At 29.5% G+C, this 22,028-nt stretch overlaps 2 protein-coding genes across 3 annotated transcripts; one reads left to right on the forward strand and one right to left on the reverse strand.

Moving 5' to 3' along the window:
• Positions 1–712: 712 nt before the first annotated feature.
• On the reverse strand, positions 713–3,835 carry LOC107606790 (uncharacterized). Its single transcript, XM_088494502.1, has 5 exons — positions 3,654–3,835; positions 3,433–3,602; positions 3,114–3,357; positions 2,819–3,061; positions 713–1,301 (listed from the first exon to the last, which is right to left on the reverse strand). Exons 1-5 carry the CDS (start codon positions 3,833–3,835, stop codon positions 713–715), a joined length of 1,428 nt encoding a protein of 475 aa, XP_088350628.1.
• Positions 3,836–7,583: 3,748 nt separating this feature from the next.
• On the forward strand, positions 7,584–10,173 carry LOC107609651 (hikeshi-like protein). 2 transcript variants are annotated; one of them, XM_088492425.1, is made up of 3 exons: positions 7,584–7,895; positions 8,017–8,482; positions 8,753–10,173. In XM_088492425.1, exons 1-3 carry the CDS (start codon positions 7,793–7,795, stop codon positions 8,766–8,768), a joined length of 585 nt encoding a protein of 194 aa, XP_088348551.1. In that variant the 5' UTR covers positions 7,584–7,792; the 3' UTR covers positions 8,769–10,173. The 2 variants fall into 2 exon arrangements, with proteins under 2 accessions (XP_088348551.1, XP_016167144.1); XM_016311658.3 differs by having other exon boundaries at positions 7,585–7,895; positions 8,017–10,173.
• Positions 10,174–22,028: the final 11,855 nt, after the last annotated feature.

Here is a 22,028-nt window from a genome sequence, read left to right on the forward strand (position 1 = left end):
ATCATGTCAGTGAGTCAGAGTTCTATATGGATATAGCAGACATGCTGAGGGATGACGATGCTACCCATTATAGCCACAGATGCCGGATTTTCAGTCCCAGTTTACCGAGTACCAGCCACGGATGCAGGATGTTCAGCCTCAGATGCGGGTGGATCTCAATGAGCCTGCAGCATCTCCATATGACCCATGGTTCACTTTGAGTGGGACTCCCTCATCAGCATTCAGCGCCGTTCCGCCACATACATCCGCAGCAGAGCATGTTCAGTGACTGACGAGGGTGCGGCGTCCTCCTAGATGTGGCACCAGATCTCACTTGCTTGGTGGTTTCGATGTTGACGACGATGACACCATCGAGGATTCTGATTAGGATTGTGTTGTTTTTAGATATGGTAGGACTTATGTTTCATTATCTTGTGCGCAACATGTTTAGGTTCTTATGTATGAGAGTCTTATTATATAGTGGTAGACATGTATGTGTGATACATATGTTTTATGATATATGGTTATGAACCCATTTGTAACAACTTTTTAGCTCTTTCATGAGTCGACCAACGTGTTTCAATTAAACATCTAAAATAAAACGAGTTAAACATACATACTTAATATAATGAACTCAACAACGACATCGATGAACTCAACACCTAACATTAAACAACTTAAGCATTCGTAATACAATGTACACAACATCAACAACAAAAAAAGATGATAACATCTAAGCATCCCCGGTAGCAGTATGTCGTCGCTGGTCATAATTCCTCTGCATATGACTAGGCTGACGGTAGAGTCCAGAGCGCTTCGGGTGGTTTTGAGCAGTCTGATCCATGCTAATGGGGATTTTGGTTGCCTTTGGACATCCATCTCTTGAACGCCTCATGTTAGGATCGGGAATGACAGTCGGATAAGCATATGGCGGCCAGAGGCCTTCTGGGATAGGCAGAACAAGGCCTCCATACTTGCCATACAAGTGGGTACCGTCAATGCTCACGAGGGGCTTCCAATGTCGGAAGGCCTCAATGCAGGGTGGAAATGTCCAGAAAAGACGATGAAAGTACATTGTAAACTCATCGACCTGATCCCCAAGTCTAACAGGAGAAGTCTTCAACACTGTAACTATTCCGACCATGGTGGACTGGACCCCTAGCATCCAATGTAGCAACTCGGCATACGACTCTTCCCAATCTCCGTATATTTGTGCTATTGCCTTCTGTTTTGCCATCCAAACCTTCCTGTAACTAGGCCTGAATCCATAATCGGCTTCCGTTGCTTCTTGTAAGACCTTTATCGTTACTGCAGCATCCGCCCTAACCAATGGATAAATCCTCGCACAGATAACATGGTAATCAAGCTGCCGGTTGGTGTGGAATTTACAACCACAAACTAACCGGCAAGTACACCGGGTCGTACCAAGTAGTACCTCAAGTGAATGAGGGTCAATCCCACGAGGATTGATGGACTAAGCAACAATGGTTAATTAATTTACTTAGTTAGACAAGCAGAAAATGGTGTTTGAGAATTCAAAAGCATGAAACAGTAATTCAGAGAATTAATAAAGCAAGCAGTAAATGAGTTGTGAATAATATATGGAGAAATAGTTAAGGCTTCAGAGATATCTATTTTCCGGATTGACTTTTCTTACTAACTATTTTAATCATGCAAGATTTAATTCATAGCAAACTAGATGTGACTAAACCCTAATTCCTTAGACCTTTTTAGTCTCCTCTAACTCTCATCAACCGCCAATTCCTTGGTCAATTAATTCCAATTAGAGGGTGAAGTTTAATTCTAATTATATGCCACAAAAATCCTAATTACCCAATTATAAGAGGATTATATGTCATGTATCCCGTTAAGTTTAGATAATTAGAAATTTATGAGAATATGTTTTCAAGCTGTTGTTCAAATAAAGAGCTTTTCCAAGTTATACAAGAACTCAATTAGAAAGAGGGTCATACTTTCGTTCCACCTAAATTCATAAAATAAAGAACGAAAATAATTCTTGAATTATATGAATCAATACATGAATTAAAATAGAAAAACAATAGAATCAATCCATATAATAGACAGAGCTCCTAACCTTAACAGTGGAGGTTTAGTTGCTCATGGTTCAGAGTGGAAACTAGGATTCTCCTAAACTGTAAATTTGGAATCAGGTAAGAAGAGAAGAGATTTACCCGAAGGGCTGATTCTTTTCCCTTTTATATCTAATCCTAATAAATGTAAAATTTATTTTCTAAAACTAAATAATATCTTTTCCTATTTGTAATTAAAATAAAAGTTTTAATCAAAATTAAATTGAAAACAATCGTGCAGCATCAAATAGATGGAAGGGGGACCACTGCTCCCTTTTTAACTGGCGCATGTAATCATGTGCTTTTGGAGAATTTGTGGTTTTGGCGCCTAACTTGAGAAATTTCAAGTTAGGCGCCACCTTGACTGTACAGCTGGAAGAGAAGTATATACTATTATATATCGTTAGAAAGTTCTGGAAGTTAGCTTTCCAATGCTGCTGAAATCACGTCAATTGGATCTCTATAACTCAAGTTATTTCTATTTGAGTGCAAGGAGGTCAGAGTTGACAACATCATCCACTTTCTTCTCTTCTACAAAATCTCTGTCAAATCCATCTGAATGCTACCTGAAATAAATAGAATTGCACACAACTCAAAGTAGCATCCATAGTAGCTAAAAGATATTTAAATCTTGATTAAACTCAACAATTTAAATACAAATTCACTAGAAAAAGATGGAAAATATGATCACGCATCACCGGTGATCACTGGAAATGGAGGTGGCCAAGCAAGTGTGTGGACCGTTGTACCTCCTAACCTCCCAAGTGCCCTTTCGTGTACGAAGCGGTATGTGAATCAACCAACTATAACCCTTGTCGAACTCCTTGCATTTCTCATGATACTTCAGATGATTCGACTCTAAGACGCTGTACTCAACACCTCGACGGATGCTATAGTCCTTCACACTCAAAACAGCTTCATCTTTATTCTGGAATGATTGTCCAATCTGAAACTCTGTAGAAGAACCCCCCAATAGTAGCACCTCCGTCTGCCTGTTGCCACATTGCCTCCAAGTTTAGAGTGAAGAAGTGCGGAGGGTACTACTGTGTGCTAGAACTTGAAGGGCCATGCTGTGTATGTGGATCGGCACCTGTGTCATCATCGTCGTCCCCAATTATATCAACAGGCTCCTGGTCTGAGTCATCGTCCCGCATTGCATTCTCAACTTGATCAGGTTCCCCGAACCCTTGAACATCATGAATAATGCCAGGACCAGTATCCACCTTATATGTCTGCTGCCGGACCCCATGATTCTCGAACGGTACAAAAGCAACTACCTCTGTACAATCTAAATCAGCCGCAAAGGAAGGGGATGCAACCTACGGAACAGTTGGTGCGGCTGCAGGCATCGAACTAGACACACCGTCCATGGCAGTCGAGCTATGAACCGGAGCTGATGCCCCAGAACTATCGACACCAACCTCCAACTTCGCATACAGCTCGTGTATTTTGACCTCTGGAAAACTCCTAACACAATGAAACAGAACCCGAATATCTTCATCGGTCGCTATCACAAATGTATCATACTTAACACTGGTCGACACAACTCAGATGGGAATCTTATAGAATAGCTTCTTCACCCACTTGCTCCCAAATACCCCAAACTTCTGCAAGATGATGTTCTTTACATCTGACAAAGTACTTGATGAACTGATAAATACACTCAATGGTTCTCTGTCAGTGAACTTCACACCGTATTTTTTGCTTCTTTGAATTTTCCCAAAGCAATGTACTAACACAAGAAAACTCTCTTCCTCACTTGCCATTGTGAAAATGCTCCTCTTCAATAGCTTGATTCTCACTCATATATATATATATATAGAATTTTTCTCTTCATAAACCGTGGCAAGTAACAAAAGTTTTTGCATTTAAATATTCCTTCATAAAAACTGTGGCAAGTAACAAGGTTTTATGTTCAAAAACGTCTTCTTCTTAACCCGCTATGACTTACCATGTTTTATGATCAAAGTTCTCTCTTCATAAACCGTGCTTACTAGCCACGGTTAATGCTCATTTTACTACCTTCATAAACCGTGTTTACTTGCCACGGTTTATGTGTAAATTTTAAAACGTGATAACTTCCCACAGTTTACATAAAAATGAAAAAGGATACGCAAATAAAGGAATTACAATTATTGCATTTGAGTAAAGATTTTTTCCAACTATTTTATTTAGGTAAATTGTCCTTTTTTAAGATATTCTGAAATAATAAAGGTATTTATTGAATCAACATTGCATTACCATCAATCACAATGTTTAGTCACTTCAAAATTTGATTAATGATCATGTTTTTTTTTTTAAATTTTATTATAAATTCAAGCTATTTAAAAATAAGAAACGATAATTACAAAATGAAACTGAAAAAAAATAAAGATTTACAAAAAGGGAGTAATAAGAAGAAAACACTTTTTATTAAATTTTATTTAAATTTGTCATTTTTTATTTTTATTTCTGACATCAATTTCAATTTTATAAAAAAAAATAAGAAAAAGTAAAACAACAATTATAAAGAACTTAAAACTAATAAAATTCAGTAAATTAAAGAATGATATTGATGAGAATTTTTTTTTTTATTAAATTTTGTCAAAACATTTATTACTTCTTTCTTAATTTTAATTTATGATTAACTTAAGCTACGTATAAAAAGAGATTAAGCAAAAACAAAAATATAATCATAAAATAAAACTAAAAATGAATATAAAATAAAAAGATTAATATTCTTTGTTGATCTTTATAATTTATTTAGACTAAAAAATTGTCTAATTTTTTATCTAACTTAGATCATTTGAATAAAATATATAAGAGAAAAGAGAGAAAGTAAGAGGAAGAAAGAGTATGGGATAAGAGAGGAGAGAAAGATAGAGGATCAATGCATTACAAAATTAATAATAATAATAATGGTATAATACTTAAATAAACCAAAGCCAATTTTAAATTATACAAATTACCCAAACGAAAAAACGTGATATAGATCTCCCTAATAGACGTTTTTATGTAAATTGAATGAGTTAGATACGACTTAGCAATTTTGTTACTAAATCGAATCAAGCTAACTCAAATCGCTAATGTAAGATGCAAATCAAAGTACGTTAATTCGATTTATGCATGCATGTTGTCATGGTAGTAAATCGAATCATTCCAATTCGATTTATACATGCACGTGATTCCCACAATAAATCAAAACAAGTTGTTTCGATTTATCCTTAATTTTGTTCCCATATTGTTTCGAATTGAGCTCATTCAAACTACAATTCAAAAATTCTACCCCACCAAATCCCAGAAAAAACCTCAACCCAAAGACTCCAACATTTGGATACTCTGCTGATGGCGGATAACCCGGATCGTCTTTATGCTTGGACGGCGTTGCCCATATTGCTGGTATCATCAATGAAGAGGTTAATGCATACATTTTTTTTTTCGAAAATAGGATTAGATGTTTTATTCTTTTTTTTTTTGTCTCTTTTAACGTTAGTCACAATTTACAATTTTTAAACTAGATAAAGTAGTTAGAGTAGTGACTTATTAGTTTATAGAGATTTGATGGGACAAGTTCTAATTTAGATAGTGATTATAAATAACTAGAAGAGTATGAGTAGCGAAGATAATGAGTAGTGAAACTTAGTTAGAGTAAGAGTAGTGATTGGAGTCTATGTTGTGATTTGGGTTGTTATTAAAAAAAGTATGGGTAATGACCTGCTGTTTTATTTAGAATTCATGTGACGTCAATATTGTCAGTGATAAACTTGTTAGTGATCCAAGATTGTACGATCCTGTACATTAAATCAATTTTTTTTATTAATATTAAACTTATTTTATTAGCCCTAGTTGGATGAATATATAATTTTATTTTGTATTTCAACCCGTAATATTATTTGGTTGCGTTTATAGTATTCTTTGGATTAACATATGCATTAGTTGATATTGTTATAGAAATATGTTTTGATGTGGTCCTAAGAGACAATTTGTTATCTTATTTATAAAGCCCCACCGATGTATCACGAGCATGAGACGGTAGCAAGGTATGCGTCTGGATGAGAGAATCGTTCCGTACTTGCAGATGGCCGGTTTATACTATCTTTTGAGACTGTACGAGACTTGGTTTAAGTTGGATGAGCCATTAGTGAGTACATTCATGGAGCGATGGCATCCGGAGACGCACACGTTTCATATGCCGTTCGGGGAGTGCACGATGACCTCGGCAAAACTCTCGACGACAATGGAACAGAACTTGCAAATCTTCGTCACTCCCTATGACGAATCAATCGTATTTCACATCATCCTGCAAACTGAAATTGAAATTCTATAAAATAACTTCTCAACCAGTTTCACGCCTTACAACTCCAGTTTTTGGATTATAAAATTCAAGAACTCAGTGAAGCTCGTTGAAGGTTTCAGGAAAACACTAAGTGGATCCTTACTTCGGAATGCGTTTTTTTCTTAATCGACCATCTATAGTACACCAATACTAAAAAACCATTCTCACTAGCCATTGTGTTTCACTACCATAAGAAATTCACGTTCAGATCATATTTATATAGGTTGGCCTCACACTAAATCAAATTTTCTAAATTCGATTTATATATATATAACTCAATACATAGTAAATCGAATTGGAATGTTTTGATTTACTATGAACAACGAAACTGCCTAATTCGATGCAGACAGATTCGAATTACTAGCAACCAGAAACTATGGATAAATCGAATTATACTCATTTGATTTACTAGGGTTGACAACATGCATACATAAATTGAATCAATCCAATTCGATATGCATGAAATTCTTGTAAATTAACACATAGTCATTCGATTTACATAAAAAACGTCCATTAAATTATTTTGCTAGAATTGAACTTTTTTCTAAATCTAAATTGGGGTTTGTTTGTTTAAATTTTTTTCGGTGTCATTAAATTATTGAAAAAATTAATAAAAAATATATTTTTTAATGTATTTGATAAAAAATAAATAATAAAAATAAAAATATTAAAAAAATAATTTTGTTTATATTTAGATTAAAGTATGTTTTTTGTTTCTAACGTTTGTAATTTTTTTAAAAAATATTTTTAATTTTTAATGGTATTCAATTTTGTTCCTAATATTTTCGATTTATATCAAAATTATTTTTGGATGTTAATTCTATCTAAAATGTTGGAGACAAAATTGAAACCTTTAAGAATAATTTTAAAACAAATCGAAAATATTAAGGACAAAATTAAATAAATAGAAAACATTTGGAATAAAATTCAATAAAATTAAATATTAGAAGTATTTTTAAAAAAATTACAAATCTTAGGAATAAAAAATATATTACCTTTAAATTTATAATTTATATTTTTTTCTAAAAAATATTTTTATATTATTATATTTAAATATAATTATTGAATAAAAAATATTTTAAATAAAATATTTAAATATAAAATTTATTTTTATTTTTCTAAAAAAATTTCTTAAAAAAATCTTTTGGTAGAAATTCATAGAACATAATTAGTGCAGTACTCCACCGTCCACACATGGGATAAAAATACAACGCTGAAAAGACACATACGTCCCTCTTCAAGTCCAGAATGTTCTAGACCACCCATGACGGGACTCAACTCAACTCCAAACCCCATCTTTAACCCCGTCGCAACACCACCACTTCCACCTCGCTGCTACTTCTCAATCTTGATTCTTGAATAGAAGAAAATCTAAAAGCTAAAAACATACCACGAAGAAAATTAAAAGATGTTCGGAGTAGTTTTCCCAAACCGCAGCTTCCCCATAGACATCTCCACCTTCGCCCAAATCGATACCTTCCATTGGGTTCTCGACATGAACACTTTCGTCGGTAAACAATTTTTATTTTTTTTATTTATTTTTGTAAATATAATTAGTAACATTACCAGCTCACTATCCTGCGCACATTAGCGTCCTCTCCATAACAAACAGCTTCACTCTAACATGCGCAGGTGAGGCGTACGATCAAATTCGCGAGGTTTGCATCTTCCTTCTCAACGGCTTTACCCTTCCTCCGGACAAGGCGCTCGCCGTCTACGTCCAGTCGCCGGGATCACCGTTCGTCTTCTGCGGCGCCGTCACGCTTGCTCGCCCCTCCGCCGTGATCTCGTTGCCGTGGCCGGAGCCCGGGGGCGGCGGCCAGCTGCAATTGACGGCGGCGGACGCGCAGCCTCTGTCGGCGAAGATTGGTGTTTCGGTGGAGGACGCGGCGGCGCTGCCGTCGCTGGACGTCGCCGGCGAGCAGCGGATCGAGCGCGTGGCGTTGAAGGTAGGGGAGAATCTATTCAACTTCATGCAGAGTTTTTGCGGTGTTGATGGTTCGAAGCTTGTGGTGCCGATGGATATTTTGGATCGGTGGTTCAAGAAGTTTCAGGAGAGGGCCAAGCGTGACCCTGAGTACTTGAAGGGTTTCGCTTTGTAAGTGTTTCTTAATTGAGAAAAGAGTTCCAATTTCTCCTTTTTTTTTCTAGGGTGCTAGAAATGATAGAGAATGCAAAGCGATAGTGTTTGTGTGAATTGCGATGATAGATTAGATGTAACTCTATGCCTCCATTAAATCAATCCATGGAGATGCCTTTGTGCACTTCAATTACAATTGAGGAGGGGAATTAGTATCTAAATGAAGATGTTGCACCCTTTTTCTTTTTAGATATTTGAATTTGAAATATGTTTTGATCATGTTGACAGAGGCATAGACTGTTAATTGCCGGAAGTTATACGAGAAAAGCTATGTCTGCGGCTAAAGAAAGAACACTTTGCTATTAATGTAGAGTTGATGACAGGGGACTGTGGTCTAAGTCGATGGGTGATGGGTTTAGGATTTGAAGTATGACACCTTTTATTGTTGATGCTTGATGCTGACAAATCATGTTCTAGCTTTTAGCTTGGGTTAAAGAAAAAGCAATGTTGTTGGTTGTACTAGATTCTGAATTCCATTTGAGTGGTAACATTTAGTCTTCACTCTTCTCTTTAACTAATTATGGGATTCCTCATCATGATGGACGCTAGTCAATGGCCATTATTTTTCCCGAAATTATCTTGATTTGATTTCTGATAGTGAGTAGATAATAGGGTTTAAGAATGGGCTGGAACAAGAAGCGAATGTTGGGATAGTTGCTTTTTTAGGAGGCAGACAGAAGATGAAGTAAAAAGTAGATACTTTCAATGTTTGGAATCTTAAAAATGTTACTAAGTTTTGCCCCATTTAGAAGTTACAAGGATGTTTAGAATATCTATCTGGAGGGTTTGTATGTTATTGAACCTTTGGCAAATGGTTAGTTTTCTGTATTAGGCATGCTTTTAATACTTTTGCTGTCTCCTATATGAATGGAATCATAATATGCAATCTTTTAAGATGATCTCATTAATGGATCTCTTCTGCACATATTTTATGGGATTATGGATATTACTACTAGAATGGGTCATGATGCTTGGTAGTTATATAGAGCTCTAATTGTAATACTTGAATTTGATTGCAACAAAACAGAACAGACAGGTCATGTCAGAACATAAGAATTAGTTACTTATGTAGAAGTAGTAGTCATTAGTTGGTTAGACGTGTTGGTCTCTGTGAGCTGTGTATAAGATTGGAATCGTATAGAGAAGCATCAGATGAAGAATTTCATTTGTTTATTTACTCTCTTAATAGTTTCTTTCCTCCTACTTATGATGAATCCATTATGAGTGGCACTTATTTCAATTTGCCTTCATATTGCAAGACCCTATCATGCCTGCACTTGTTGTTAAGAGGTTTTCTTGAATATGTATTCCGGCACCCTTTGCTGTGTTCCTAATTAAAGTAATCATAGATAAGTGACTGTCCTATGAGGCTTCCATTGTCAATGCTCCCCATCCAAGGAGTAATTTCTACTTGATGACAAGTTTCCTTCATGTAACAGTTAGAAATGACAAATTGAATAGTAGTAAGTGCCATCTTTGAGGGAAATGTGCCATTGTGTGTGATAATAAAGATTTTGTTGTTCCATTTAGTTTTTTACCCATAGATATGTATAAGGTAGCATGAAGAACAGTTTTCTTGATGCTAATTTTATCGTGTTACTATCCTGTTCATGTTGAAATAAAATTTTGATCATTACTTTGTTCAAAAATTGAATCTCTAATAAGGTGCAAATAGATTTTGTATGCAAATAATAATATATTAACGTAGTCATAAATTCAAATTTTATCATATGTGAAGAAGTTATAAATGGATTTGTTTCCTTTCTCTTTCTCTCAAACTGAAGGCCGAAATGGTTGCCCTCCTTTTTGGTATAATAGTAGGCCTTCTATTATAGTGATGGTGTAGGCTAGCAGGCCACGAGCTAGCCCATTTATGTCTATCTGTTTTCCCTCGTATTCTACCTTCCTAGTTCTGGGTCTCAATTTTTAATTTACTTGGGCCAACTGAATGTGAGTTGTTGCATTAATTTATTATTAGGCACCCATATGGACTTTAATTTTTATTCCCCTTGAATGGTGTTATGAGTTTCTATTCTAATGACAAACTTTCTTTTTTCTTTTTATTTTTCTATTGGATTTCGTTGGGTGTAATGGATACAGCAATTTTAGTTGTATAAGTTACACAAACCCTTTCTTACGCCATTCTTTTTTAATAATTTTCCCTTTCTTCAATTTGATGTGGTAGAGGTTGGTTATTATTGATTTTATAGTTTTCACCAACTTCAGGTAGTGAGATGGCCATAGATATTAGATACAAGATAGTATCAATGTTTGGGCGTATGTAGAAAAATAATCCACAATTCGTACATACCATTGTCAGGAAGAAATTTCACTTCATTTGGTTACATTTTGTAACATTACAGATATTGATGGGGACCAACAAGAGCCTCTTTTGTTTTATGGTGGGGTGGCTAAATTTGCGTTTAACCAAAATGGATGTAAAATTACATTCACTGAAAATGCATTGGGAATTTTCTTTAAACAAAATTTGCTGAAGAGCTTACGGGAGCCTTTTAAATAGCAGTATGCTTGGATTGGAGAAAAAGAGAAGACAACTTTTAAATAGTGGTATTCCTCAAATTTGATAAATCTCTTGTGACATAATTGTTGAGATTAAGCAATTTTTAAGATGTTTCAGAACCTATTTCTTAATCATGATCAAATCACTTAATATTTAAGTCTTGCAAATTTGGCATATCCCAATATCTAATTCTTTGGAAAAGAAAATTACTTGTAACAAAGAGAAGCCATTAACCATTTAAACATATGTAATAACTACACTTTGTTTTCTTGATTTTTTAATAATTAAATACACACTCAATTGGTAACTTTAGGTTTTAACTATGTAGGTTTTTACAATTTAGCTAGAGATTAGCCATCATTATATTAAACGTTGAATACCTCAATCATAGACCAAAATTGATGCTCAAATTAGATTCAACATTTTAGGGTTTATCCGATAAAATGTCCTAATATGTTCCTTTGAAAAGAAAAGAAAAAAGGAATGGTTCTAATTATGACAACAAATTAAACTAATTATTTGATTGGTCAAGACTTTGAGTGTGGGAAGTTATTACTTATTAAAGTGAGGAGGACTTGACAAGCTAGATGAGTCTTCTTTAGCTAAAATCGTAGCTAGTTGTTATCGTCATAGCCTTAGGAGGACCATCTGATCTTCTGCTACACCCTAGCCTCTAGGGTCCACACTAAAACAAAAATTTGAGGCTGATGATGATCAATTGCGGAATTGCCTTATTCCTTATGCCATTCTCTTCTTCATTCCCTTTAATGATGTCCTTTCCTTTAACTTCTTCATGAGGTAGAGGTTGGTCATTATTATCTATTCGTATTAAATTTTCACCAACCTGAGGGTCTCAAAGGTGGAGGATACTATCAATGTTTGGACGTGTTTTTAGACATACCCCTAAATGGCACATACCATTAACAAGGACAAATCTCACTCGATTTTAATAACAAAAGCCCTTCAATGTTTGGAATCAATACGAGTAATATCATTTTTAATAGAAAGGAATTTGAGAATTAATTTATTAACGGTAATACTAAGGAGGGGGAAAAAACATCAAAACTTATCTTATTTCGTATGTATTAATAAATGTTAAATAAGATAAGTTCTAACTATGTTTTGTTAATATTTTTTGTTACTAAACATTTTTGTTTTATTAATACTTTGAATTTAAATTACATTGATGACATATTTTCATTCTTTTTTTTTCTTTTTTTTTTATACTAAATATATTGACTGATATTATACACGCCTCTTTTAAGTTGCCACATTTATATTGATTTTTTTTAGTAATAATGTTAAAGAGATAATATCTAAAATTACCTTATATATACATATAACATTCGTAGTTACATATATTACATCTAAAATTATACAATTATTCTAGTAATAATTAATGAATATTAAATAAGACCATTTTAAATTGTTTAGACTGATTTTTTTATTGTCTTCCAAACATTGTTGTTTTCTTAGTATCATGTTTATCGACTAAATATTGTCAAATTATATTTTAGGAAATTTAGGATATACTAAATGGTATATAACTTAAATTTTATTAGAAATTAGTGTATGCATCATAAAATAAAATAAAATAAAACTAAACTACTAAACTAACTTTTTCAGTCAACATTCTTTTTTAATTTCTTTTATCCTCTTTTTAGTCTTTGTTGCACCTATTACTTTGTTGATTGATTGTTGGTTTTAAAAAAAAAAAGAAGAAGCTAATTCCAACTTTTAGCAAAACATTATAAACAAAAAGGTTAGGGGTCGTCACACACAAAAATATCAAATTTGCGATCAAGTAAGAGCTTAGAGACCTAGTTATCTACTAAGTAAAGTAAACATTTAATATAATTAAGAAACTGTTTATTCTATATAATTTACTGTATTAACTTAGATTTAGCATTCACCATGTTTTAGGCACAATTCAATTTTTCTTTTAATATCGCATAAAATATGTACATATATAACATAACAGCCAAAGTATAAATCATATATATATATATATATATATATATATATATATATCCAAAGTATAAATCATATATATATATATATATATATATATATATATATATATATATATATATATATATATATATATATATATATATCCTAGAAAAGCTAAGCAGAAAGAAGGGCACTGATGTATATTTGAACCAAAATGTTTAGTTCAAGCCTCAAGGGTTAGACATTAACATCTTAATCACTCATTTTGTATCATAGAACTCAAAATATTAGTGTCCACAACTCCACATACTCCATATCGCAAATTAATTATTGATAAAAAAAAACATACCCTCCTTCATAAAAGGTCTAGGTCCGATCCATCCCTTCAGATAGCATTATTTTAAGAAAAAGATCTTATTGTTGGGCCTCTAATATAAAGGGAAGTAGGTAATAAATCATGAAGAAAGTAGAAAAGATAACGGTATATATGAGAGTCCACACACGATAAACAAATAGGAAGTGGTTAAGTAAAAGAGACCCATCATCTTTTAATTAAATGTCAACAAGTCAATCTTTATCTTATATGTACAGAAATATTTAAAAGTCTAAGTCAGATATTTTACATATTGAAATGGCTATAAATTTAATGAAAAAGGAGTCCATAGTCCATGCGATCGAAGCTTTTAAAAAACTAGATCAATCATTGTGTCATAATATTACTCTTCTAAAATTTAAGTTGATAAGCATTTTTTTTTTAAAAAATTAACAAAAATTGAATTCTAAATTTTTAAATTATAAAAAATTAAGTTGATAAGAAACAACACATGAATGATTATATCTCTAATATATATATATTAAACGGAAAGAATTTAGTTTTGATATACTAACAGTGTAAAATATCTTACACAGTCGTGCAATTACATTCGTTCTTTTATATGATCATTCACGCAGTTAATGAAAATAATAGCTATTTTTTATGCATCATTACGTAATTAGATACACGTATAAAACTACCTTACACTGACAGTATATCAAAATTAAATTCTAAACTAAAAAAAACTAAAAAATTTTTACTAAAATTTAATTAAAAATTTAATTGAATATAATAAAATAATATATTTTTATATAAAATTTATATTTTCCAATTGTTTTTTCAAAATAAATGAATAACTAATTCTTAATTTATGTTATGAAAAGAAGAAAATAGCATAGAGTATATAGAAGAGAGTACGTAGGTTAGGGGTGGAGGATGGGAAGAGTATAGAGAGAGAGAGAAGAGGCTTTAAATGCGAGGCAGAGAGTAGAGTCAGCGACTTTGGTGTGTCAGGGCCCTTCCTCCATTGATGGTGACTGCTCACTCACCCACACATGCATCACTCATCCCCACACACCATTGACGGGAGCCTTACTGAAATTCATTCATTTTCCACATGTGCTCTCAATAATTATCTATTTCTTTATACAACAAACCCCCTTTCACCTAGCTTTTTACAAATATTCTCCACTTCATTCATTTATAACTTCTTCAAAATATTAGAATCTTATTATCTTTCTAAATTTTTCGTCTTATATATCTATATCACGAATTTATAAGTTTATTATTATAATTCTTCAAAAACATATATAGGTCCTATTTTCTTTTATTTATAAATCTATAATTCTTTCGTAAACTTTTTCCAATGACTTGTTTGATTATTTTTTCTTAGAATTTCTCTATGATTATGTGATATATTTCATAATCAATAAGGTTTATAAAGACACGAGATAGCGTAATTAATAGGATAAAATAATTTTTTTTAGATATTAATATTTGAATAAAATTATTATCGTTATTATATATAATGAAAACGTTAAAATAGTTTATGTCAATTTTCTCTTAAAATCCTCTCTCTCTCTCTCTCTCTCTCTCTCTCTCTCTCTCTCTCTCTCAATTTTTATTTTCAAGATTTAAATCCAATACTTAGTTTTATAACCATTCATCCTCTTAGTTAATTTATTTTCTTATTATTTTTATAAGTATTTAATAAATAAAGAATAAATATTTAAATTAATTTTTGAAGAATTTTAAATTAAATATTTTAGTTTTTAATAAATTTTTATTTTAGAAAAGTCTTTAAAAATTATTTCTATCAAACAGATTGATTCTCATATCATTTTAAAGAGAAACTAATTTATCTTAGAATGTATTTTTTGAAGACTTAATTATCTTATAATAAAATTTGTTAGAAATTTATTTGTTCAACACATATATAAAAAAAATTATTCAAAGCTACTTAGTAATTAATCTATTTGAAAAAAATAATTTACAAAAAATTTTATTTAAAAAATAAAATTATATTAAAACCTAAAATATTTGATGTAAAATTTTTTAGAGGTTAAATTAAATATTTATCTATAAATAAAACTAAATCAACTCTCTATTGATACACTAGCATAATATATAAAATCTACACTGATCGAATCATATATATATAGCAGTTGCAAAATATAGTGATTTAATTTTATGCACTTTAAACACATATCTCCTTGTTATTAAAGAAAAAGAATATTAATGATAAAATTTCAAAAGAAGAAAGAAACTAGTCCTCAACTACCTTTCTTTTTATAACTTATGATTTACACATCATCTATCCCCATCTTGCAGCTGAGTACAAAGTGTACCTGTGATTGTAGCTGTGGCTATGATGTTAATGGAGCCGAGGAATTGAAGCCACGCATGTTCCTGCATTTTTGATCATATACTCATCATAACCTCATAATTAAATACATACTCTACTTCCTTCTCTCTGATCTACTTTTTTTTTTTTTGACTATATATGTCAGAGTTGAAAAAGTTAAAGTTGAAAAACAATACTGCTTTTCAATTTTTTTTTCTTTTTTTTTTCCCACTCCTATCTCTCTCTCTCTCTTTCACTCGCTCAAAATGCATAGATATACCTTTTTCAATGTTCATCAATCATAAAGCAATCGATTACAAAATCATTTCTCACCTCTCACATCAGGACCCTCTTTTCTGTTCCTGCCAGAAAAGTAACTGTTTAAATTCTGACATTTTGCATTTATTATTCTTTTCTTGAAGAATGTGCCATGATATAATTTATTTTGAAAAATATAATAATTAGTATTTTTCTTTAATAATAAATTTATTATATTTTTATTAAAATACAAAATTTTAAAATTTTAACTAGTAATAACTTTAATATATTTTATTCTTAAGACATATAATAGTTAAATTATTATTTTATTATATTAAATTTTATATACATAATTTTATGATACTTTCGCATAATTTTTATAATATATTTTTTAAAATATTTGTAAATGAAAAAATCAATATAAAATAAAATAAATTAAAAAAAATCTATGCTACAAATTATGCTTTTAAAAAATTGGCTAGGTTTGGAAAATTTGATAGGCAAAATATTTTAAATGAAATTAATATTTTAATGAATATGTCTAAAAATAATAATGTTTTGTAATAGATTTATATCTAAATTAAATGTCTAAAAATTATTATTATTTGAATTAACCAAATAACTATTATTAGTTTGTATATATTCATAATGATTATTAAAAAGTACTTTTCTCAAGATGACTAAAGAGTAGGTTATTTTAATCTTGTTTATATATATAAAAGAGTAAAATACCGTTTTAATCTCTAAAGTTAGGGCTATGTTTTATTTTCATTTATAATGTTCAAATATCTTATTTATTTCTAAAATATTTTATATTATTTTAGTTTATTCATTTAGTTAAAATTAAAATTTTTTCTTTTAAAAATAGTATTTTCTCCTTTATTATTATATTTTTTATTATTTTATTATTTTATTATTTTTACTCTTAAATCACTATAACTAGTACCATAACTAATATAATTATGATTTTTGTCATTATCTAAAAGAAAATCATAAGGTAAAATGGGTATTTTTGAAAAAAAAATATTCCTAAACCAAATAACTAAAATATAATGAAATAAGATATTTATATTAGAAGAGGACATTTTTAAATATTAAAAATAAATTTAAAATTTAATTTAAATGTTAAGAATTAAAATAATATTTTATTTTATATTTTATAAATAGATAGAAAAATAAATATCATTTAAATATTTGGCAGAACAAAGAAAAGTCATTTTCTCTATATTATATTATTACCACCTCTTGTATTCTTTATGCTCAACCTAAGCTAGCTCATTGTTCTCCATTGAATTCTCTCTCTCATGCATACATTCATGTGTCAACTTCAAAAGCGTACAACTTTGTTCCATGTGTCAATTGTAATAATAATGTGTGATGACTATGACTTTCCCTTACCAACTTGTGTTGATTTTGCCAATTCATCAAACACTACTACATACAATTTTACTATGCGGCGCGTGTATATTACAACATGGGAAATATAATTTCAACCACACTTTGATAGGAAGATAGAATTTCATTTGGTGGCCAATGAGCAATATCTCAAATGGCATAAACTCTCCATACTCAATTAAGAGGTTGTGGGTTTGAGTCTTCTCATACTCAATTAAGAGGTTGCGGGTTCGAGTCTCCTATCTTTAATAAAAAAAAAATTTCATTTTGTGTATATAGTAATTAATTGATTAATAATACATTTTTAAATAAAATTTAAATTTATATTAAATAGTATTTGATTTATTGAGTTGAGAGATATCGTAATATTTTTGTTTTAAAAAAAATCCTTAAAAACTTTAGCATTTCTTACTAATTATTATAAAAGCCACATGACCATGCAGGTTTGAAGAAAGAAAGAAAGAAAAAGGAATTTTGGGGTGAGACATCTTCGACTTTTCTAGGGAAAGATTTTTACTGTAAAGTTTGAATGAACTTTTTATTTGGTATCCAATGAAATCATCATTATGTTTTTCAAATCAAGATATTAGATCACTATATACCCTCCATGTTGATTTTATTGAAAATATAAAAAGTTTAAACTTTTAATATATTTATTAAATAAAAATATTTAAATTTTTTTGTTTAATAATAAATTTATTATATACCATTAAAATACATGTTAGTTAACCCCATAAAATTATTGTAAATGCAAACAATTTTACAACTTCCTCGAGATAGACAACCTATATGACCCTAATAATTGCATATCCAAATTCAATGCATCGGTTAAATGGTGTATGGTTTATTAAAGATTAAAATAAAACATTATTATCAATCTTTGAGGAATCATCAATAGTTAAATCATTGTTTGAGAAATTCATTATCAATTAAATTGAAAAAAAATATATAAATAATTATATTTTTAATATATCTTTTTACATAAGACTCTTTTAAATTTATGTAAACTTTTTATATAAAAATTTTTAGTTGTCTTATGTTATTTTTTTTTGTTAACAAGGATTAAATTTTAAATTTTTAGATTAAAGAAATTTTGATATTATATCATAAAACTAATATTTTCAAAAATTTAAATTGATAAAAAATATATTTAAAAAATATTTTCACCAAGGAACTAGTTTATCAAAAGTTAAAATGGTTCTTAATTATTACTCATTTTATTGTCATTGGTGAATGTGGTATATATCAACTTATATAACGATAGATGACTAGAAACTATTTCACCAAATTTTTAAAATAACTAAAATATTTAAGTATTAATATATAACTTTTTTTAAATTTTCTTTTATTTTTATACTTTTAAAATTAAAAAATAGTGTTAGAGATATAATTATTCATGTTACTTTCTCTTATGAACTTAAGTTTTTGGGATAAGTGATTTCATAACATAGTATTAAAATTTTATGTCCAAAAAATCTAGAATTATTTGATCTTTAGTGAATTCCAAAAATAAAAAAAAATAGTATAAAACAAATAAAAGAAAAAAACAAGGCCTATAAAAAAATTAAGTAAATTCAAAAAGAGATTCTTACTTGAAAAAAAATATATATATATAATCATTCATGTTATCTTTTTCTATTAACTTAAACTTTTAAGATGTTTCATTACAAGCAGACATAATCTTCATAAAATTAATTATCTCAAAAAATTTAAGCCACTAAATAAAATAAAAGTTTAACTCACATGTGCCTTAAAGACACATAATAAATTTATTATTAATAAAAAAATTTAAATATTTTTATTTAATGAATATAAAATAAATATATTAAAAATTTAAATTTTTTATATTTTTAATAAAAAAAATTAATTAGTAAACTTAACCTGTATCTTTAGGGCACAAAATAGATAAACCATAAAATAATTGTATGGCTAATATATACATATATATATGACTTTTTTGTCTAACACTTGAATAATGTATGGTAGAATTGTCAAATGTAGAGAAGCGAAGAGGTAATTGAATTGAAGTGAATGAAATTGTATGTGATAGAGGGAAGATTATGAAAGTGAGAGTGGGGGTGGTTGGGTTGGGAGACAGCAAAGGTACATTCTTTGGATGGTGGTATTTCACCTTCATTATATTCGTTTCTCAATGTGGATGAGAATTTGGACCCCATTATTATTATTTATTATTTCATTTTCTTCAATTCCTCCTCATCTCTCACATACAAAGTAGTGGACTTTGACATGTCCCTCTCAAGCTTCTTCTCTTTCTTCATCAATCTAAAGTAATTAAATAAAATAAGTAGTACCTTCTCTTTAATTTACATGTGTGCATATATAGCACCTAGCTTTTTGTTGATACAGGGTGAGATTAATTTGGTTGGTGTTGAAATATGAAGCTGTAAATGCGCTGCTTTTATTGGGAATGATATAGAAAAGTTAATAAGGATAAGGGACTCTCCTAATTTGTCTATATACTCCTTTTGTTAATCAATCATTGTCTTTATTTTTAAATTTTAATCATTTGAGAATATGTTTAATATAAAAATATCAATTGAAATTTTCTTTTCTAATTTAACTCTTTTATTTATTTTTACTCCAATTAAATAAAATAATTATAATTTAATAAATAAAAGAGACAAAAAAAAGATAAATATATTTAACATAATAATTTAAATTGTTTTCTAAAATTTGAGGTATATATAATTTAGTGATTTCTTAATTTTTGTACCTCAATATATATAGTACAGTACATAGTAAATATAAACTTTACCAGTCTCATGCACGAATGTAGTAAAAAAAAAACAACTAAATTCTTAACTCATATAAACGAAGGTGGTCATCATCATTAGTATATAGAGAAAGTGCGTGGACTAATTCTTGAAAAGAGGATATACTTTTTTCCGGTCTAAATAAATTTATACATATTGATTGATACGGAAAAGAAAAGAAAAAAAAAAAAAAAGCCTCCCTGCATATGTGATATATTGGGATCTTGTTTTTTACAATGTTTCATATAATCAAGTAATTATTCTAAAAAGTGTAAATTGATACGAACATATATAGTTATATAGTTATATATATATAGTTAAAAAATTATATAGTTATATTTTTAATTATTTATTTTTAAAAAAAATTTGTGTGAAAAAATATTAAACATATAATTATTTATTTATTTTTTTAATTGATTTAAATTTTTGACAAAAATAATTTCATGATAAATTAGATATATAATTATTTATTTGTTTCTATCTATCAACTTAATTATTTGGAATAAAGATAAAAAAAAAAACAACTTCCATTTTAGCTTGAAGAACCTAGGCTGACAAAAAAAAGTAGTTATAAATGTGTATGATAATATTTAATTTCAAGAATCATACATGATATGCACGCTTCAATTGATGGCTTCTTGTTCAAACATCACCAAGATTGCAATAAAACCCAGGGAAAATTGGAAATGACAAAATAAATTTTCACCTAAATATTGGCATGCATGTGAAATCAATAAAAATGTCACAAGTTTAATTTTACATATATGTCTGCCGCTCAAAAACAACCCCCCCCCCCCTCTTCTTGTTACTTTAATTTTCTAAGATATTCTTCCATTCGAAATTCGAAATTGTTTTTGAAACTGCTTTTTTAAAAAATTTAACCCGATAAAAAGAGTAAATAAGAATAATTATATGAGTAATGTTACATAGTTAGCAAATATTATCATTTTTAGTATTTTGTATACATGAATCAATATAATTTACACCCATAAATCAATATAATTTGTACTCGTATTTTCAAAATTTGCACATATAAACTAAAAAAATGACAATTTAGTATTTATGCTGATCAAATGATGGCCAAAAATACTAAAAGTTATTGAACTCCAAAAATTTCTTTAATTATATTTTTAACATACTTTTTAAAGTAAAAGCCTCTTTTAGATTTTGCTTGATTTTTTTTGTACAAATTTTATTTTTTCTTTTGATTTGTTTTGTGCTATTTTTCTTTTTGGGTTCACCAATAATAAAATTCTAAATTTTTTAAATATAGAATTTTAATATCATACCATAATTTTTTTTAAATTTAAATTAATAAAAAAATATAAATAGTTATATATCTAATAAAAATATGTGAACAAAAAAATGAAAGTTGATTAATTAATTCCCTTAGTGGTATGGAGTTGCTAGCTAGTTGCACACTATACTCAGGTAAAAGAATGGAAGAGAATTAATGTAAGACCATGCAACAGCTTATTAGTAAGGAGCATTTTAATATTTTATTTTTAGATATAAATGTTTTGGGAATCTAAAATAATAATAATTTTAGGGTGACCCAGATGCTCTCCTTAAGGTGAGGAAACATTACATCATTTAATCAGGTAGGTCTAATTAATTCAAGTTTATTTGTTAAATATAACTATCATCATTCGTCAAGTAGTTGAGTATTGGAAGCCAAGAATGTAGAGAAACACAAAGAGAACAAGGCAATACTTTACTTTAAAAAAGAAAATTGTATCACGTGATTAGGTCGCTCATGACTCGTTTTTCAATTTGGCCAATTTATATTAATTATCATAACCGAGCGTCCGAGCCAATGTATGTATTAGCTGCACCTAATAATTTCAATTATTTAGTTTTCTAGTATTTAAATATTTAAATTATCACAGTTTTTTCTCAGGATTTTAAATTGTAGTCAGAAATTTAATTAATTTGAGTTGGTCAAA

Source organism: Arachis ipaensis, chromosome B7, assembly GCF_059453495.1.
Source record: "Arachis ipaensis isolate K30076 ecotype BB chromosome B7, ASM5945349v1, whole genome shotgun sequence".
Lineage (NCBI taxonomy): Eukaryota > Viridiplantae > Streptophyta > Magnoliopsida > Fabales > Fabaceae > Arachis > Arachis ipaensis.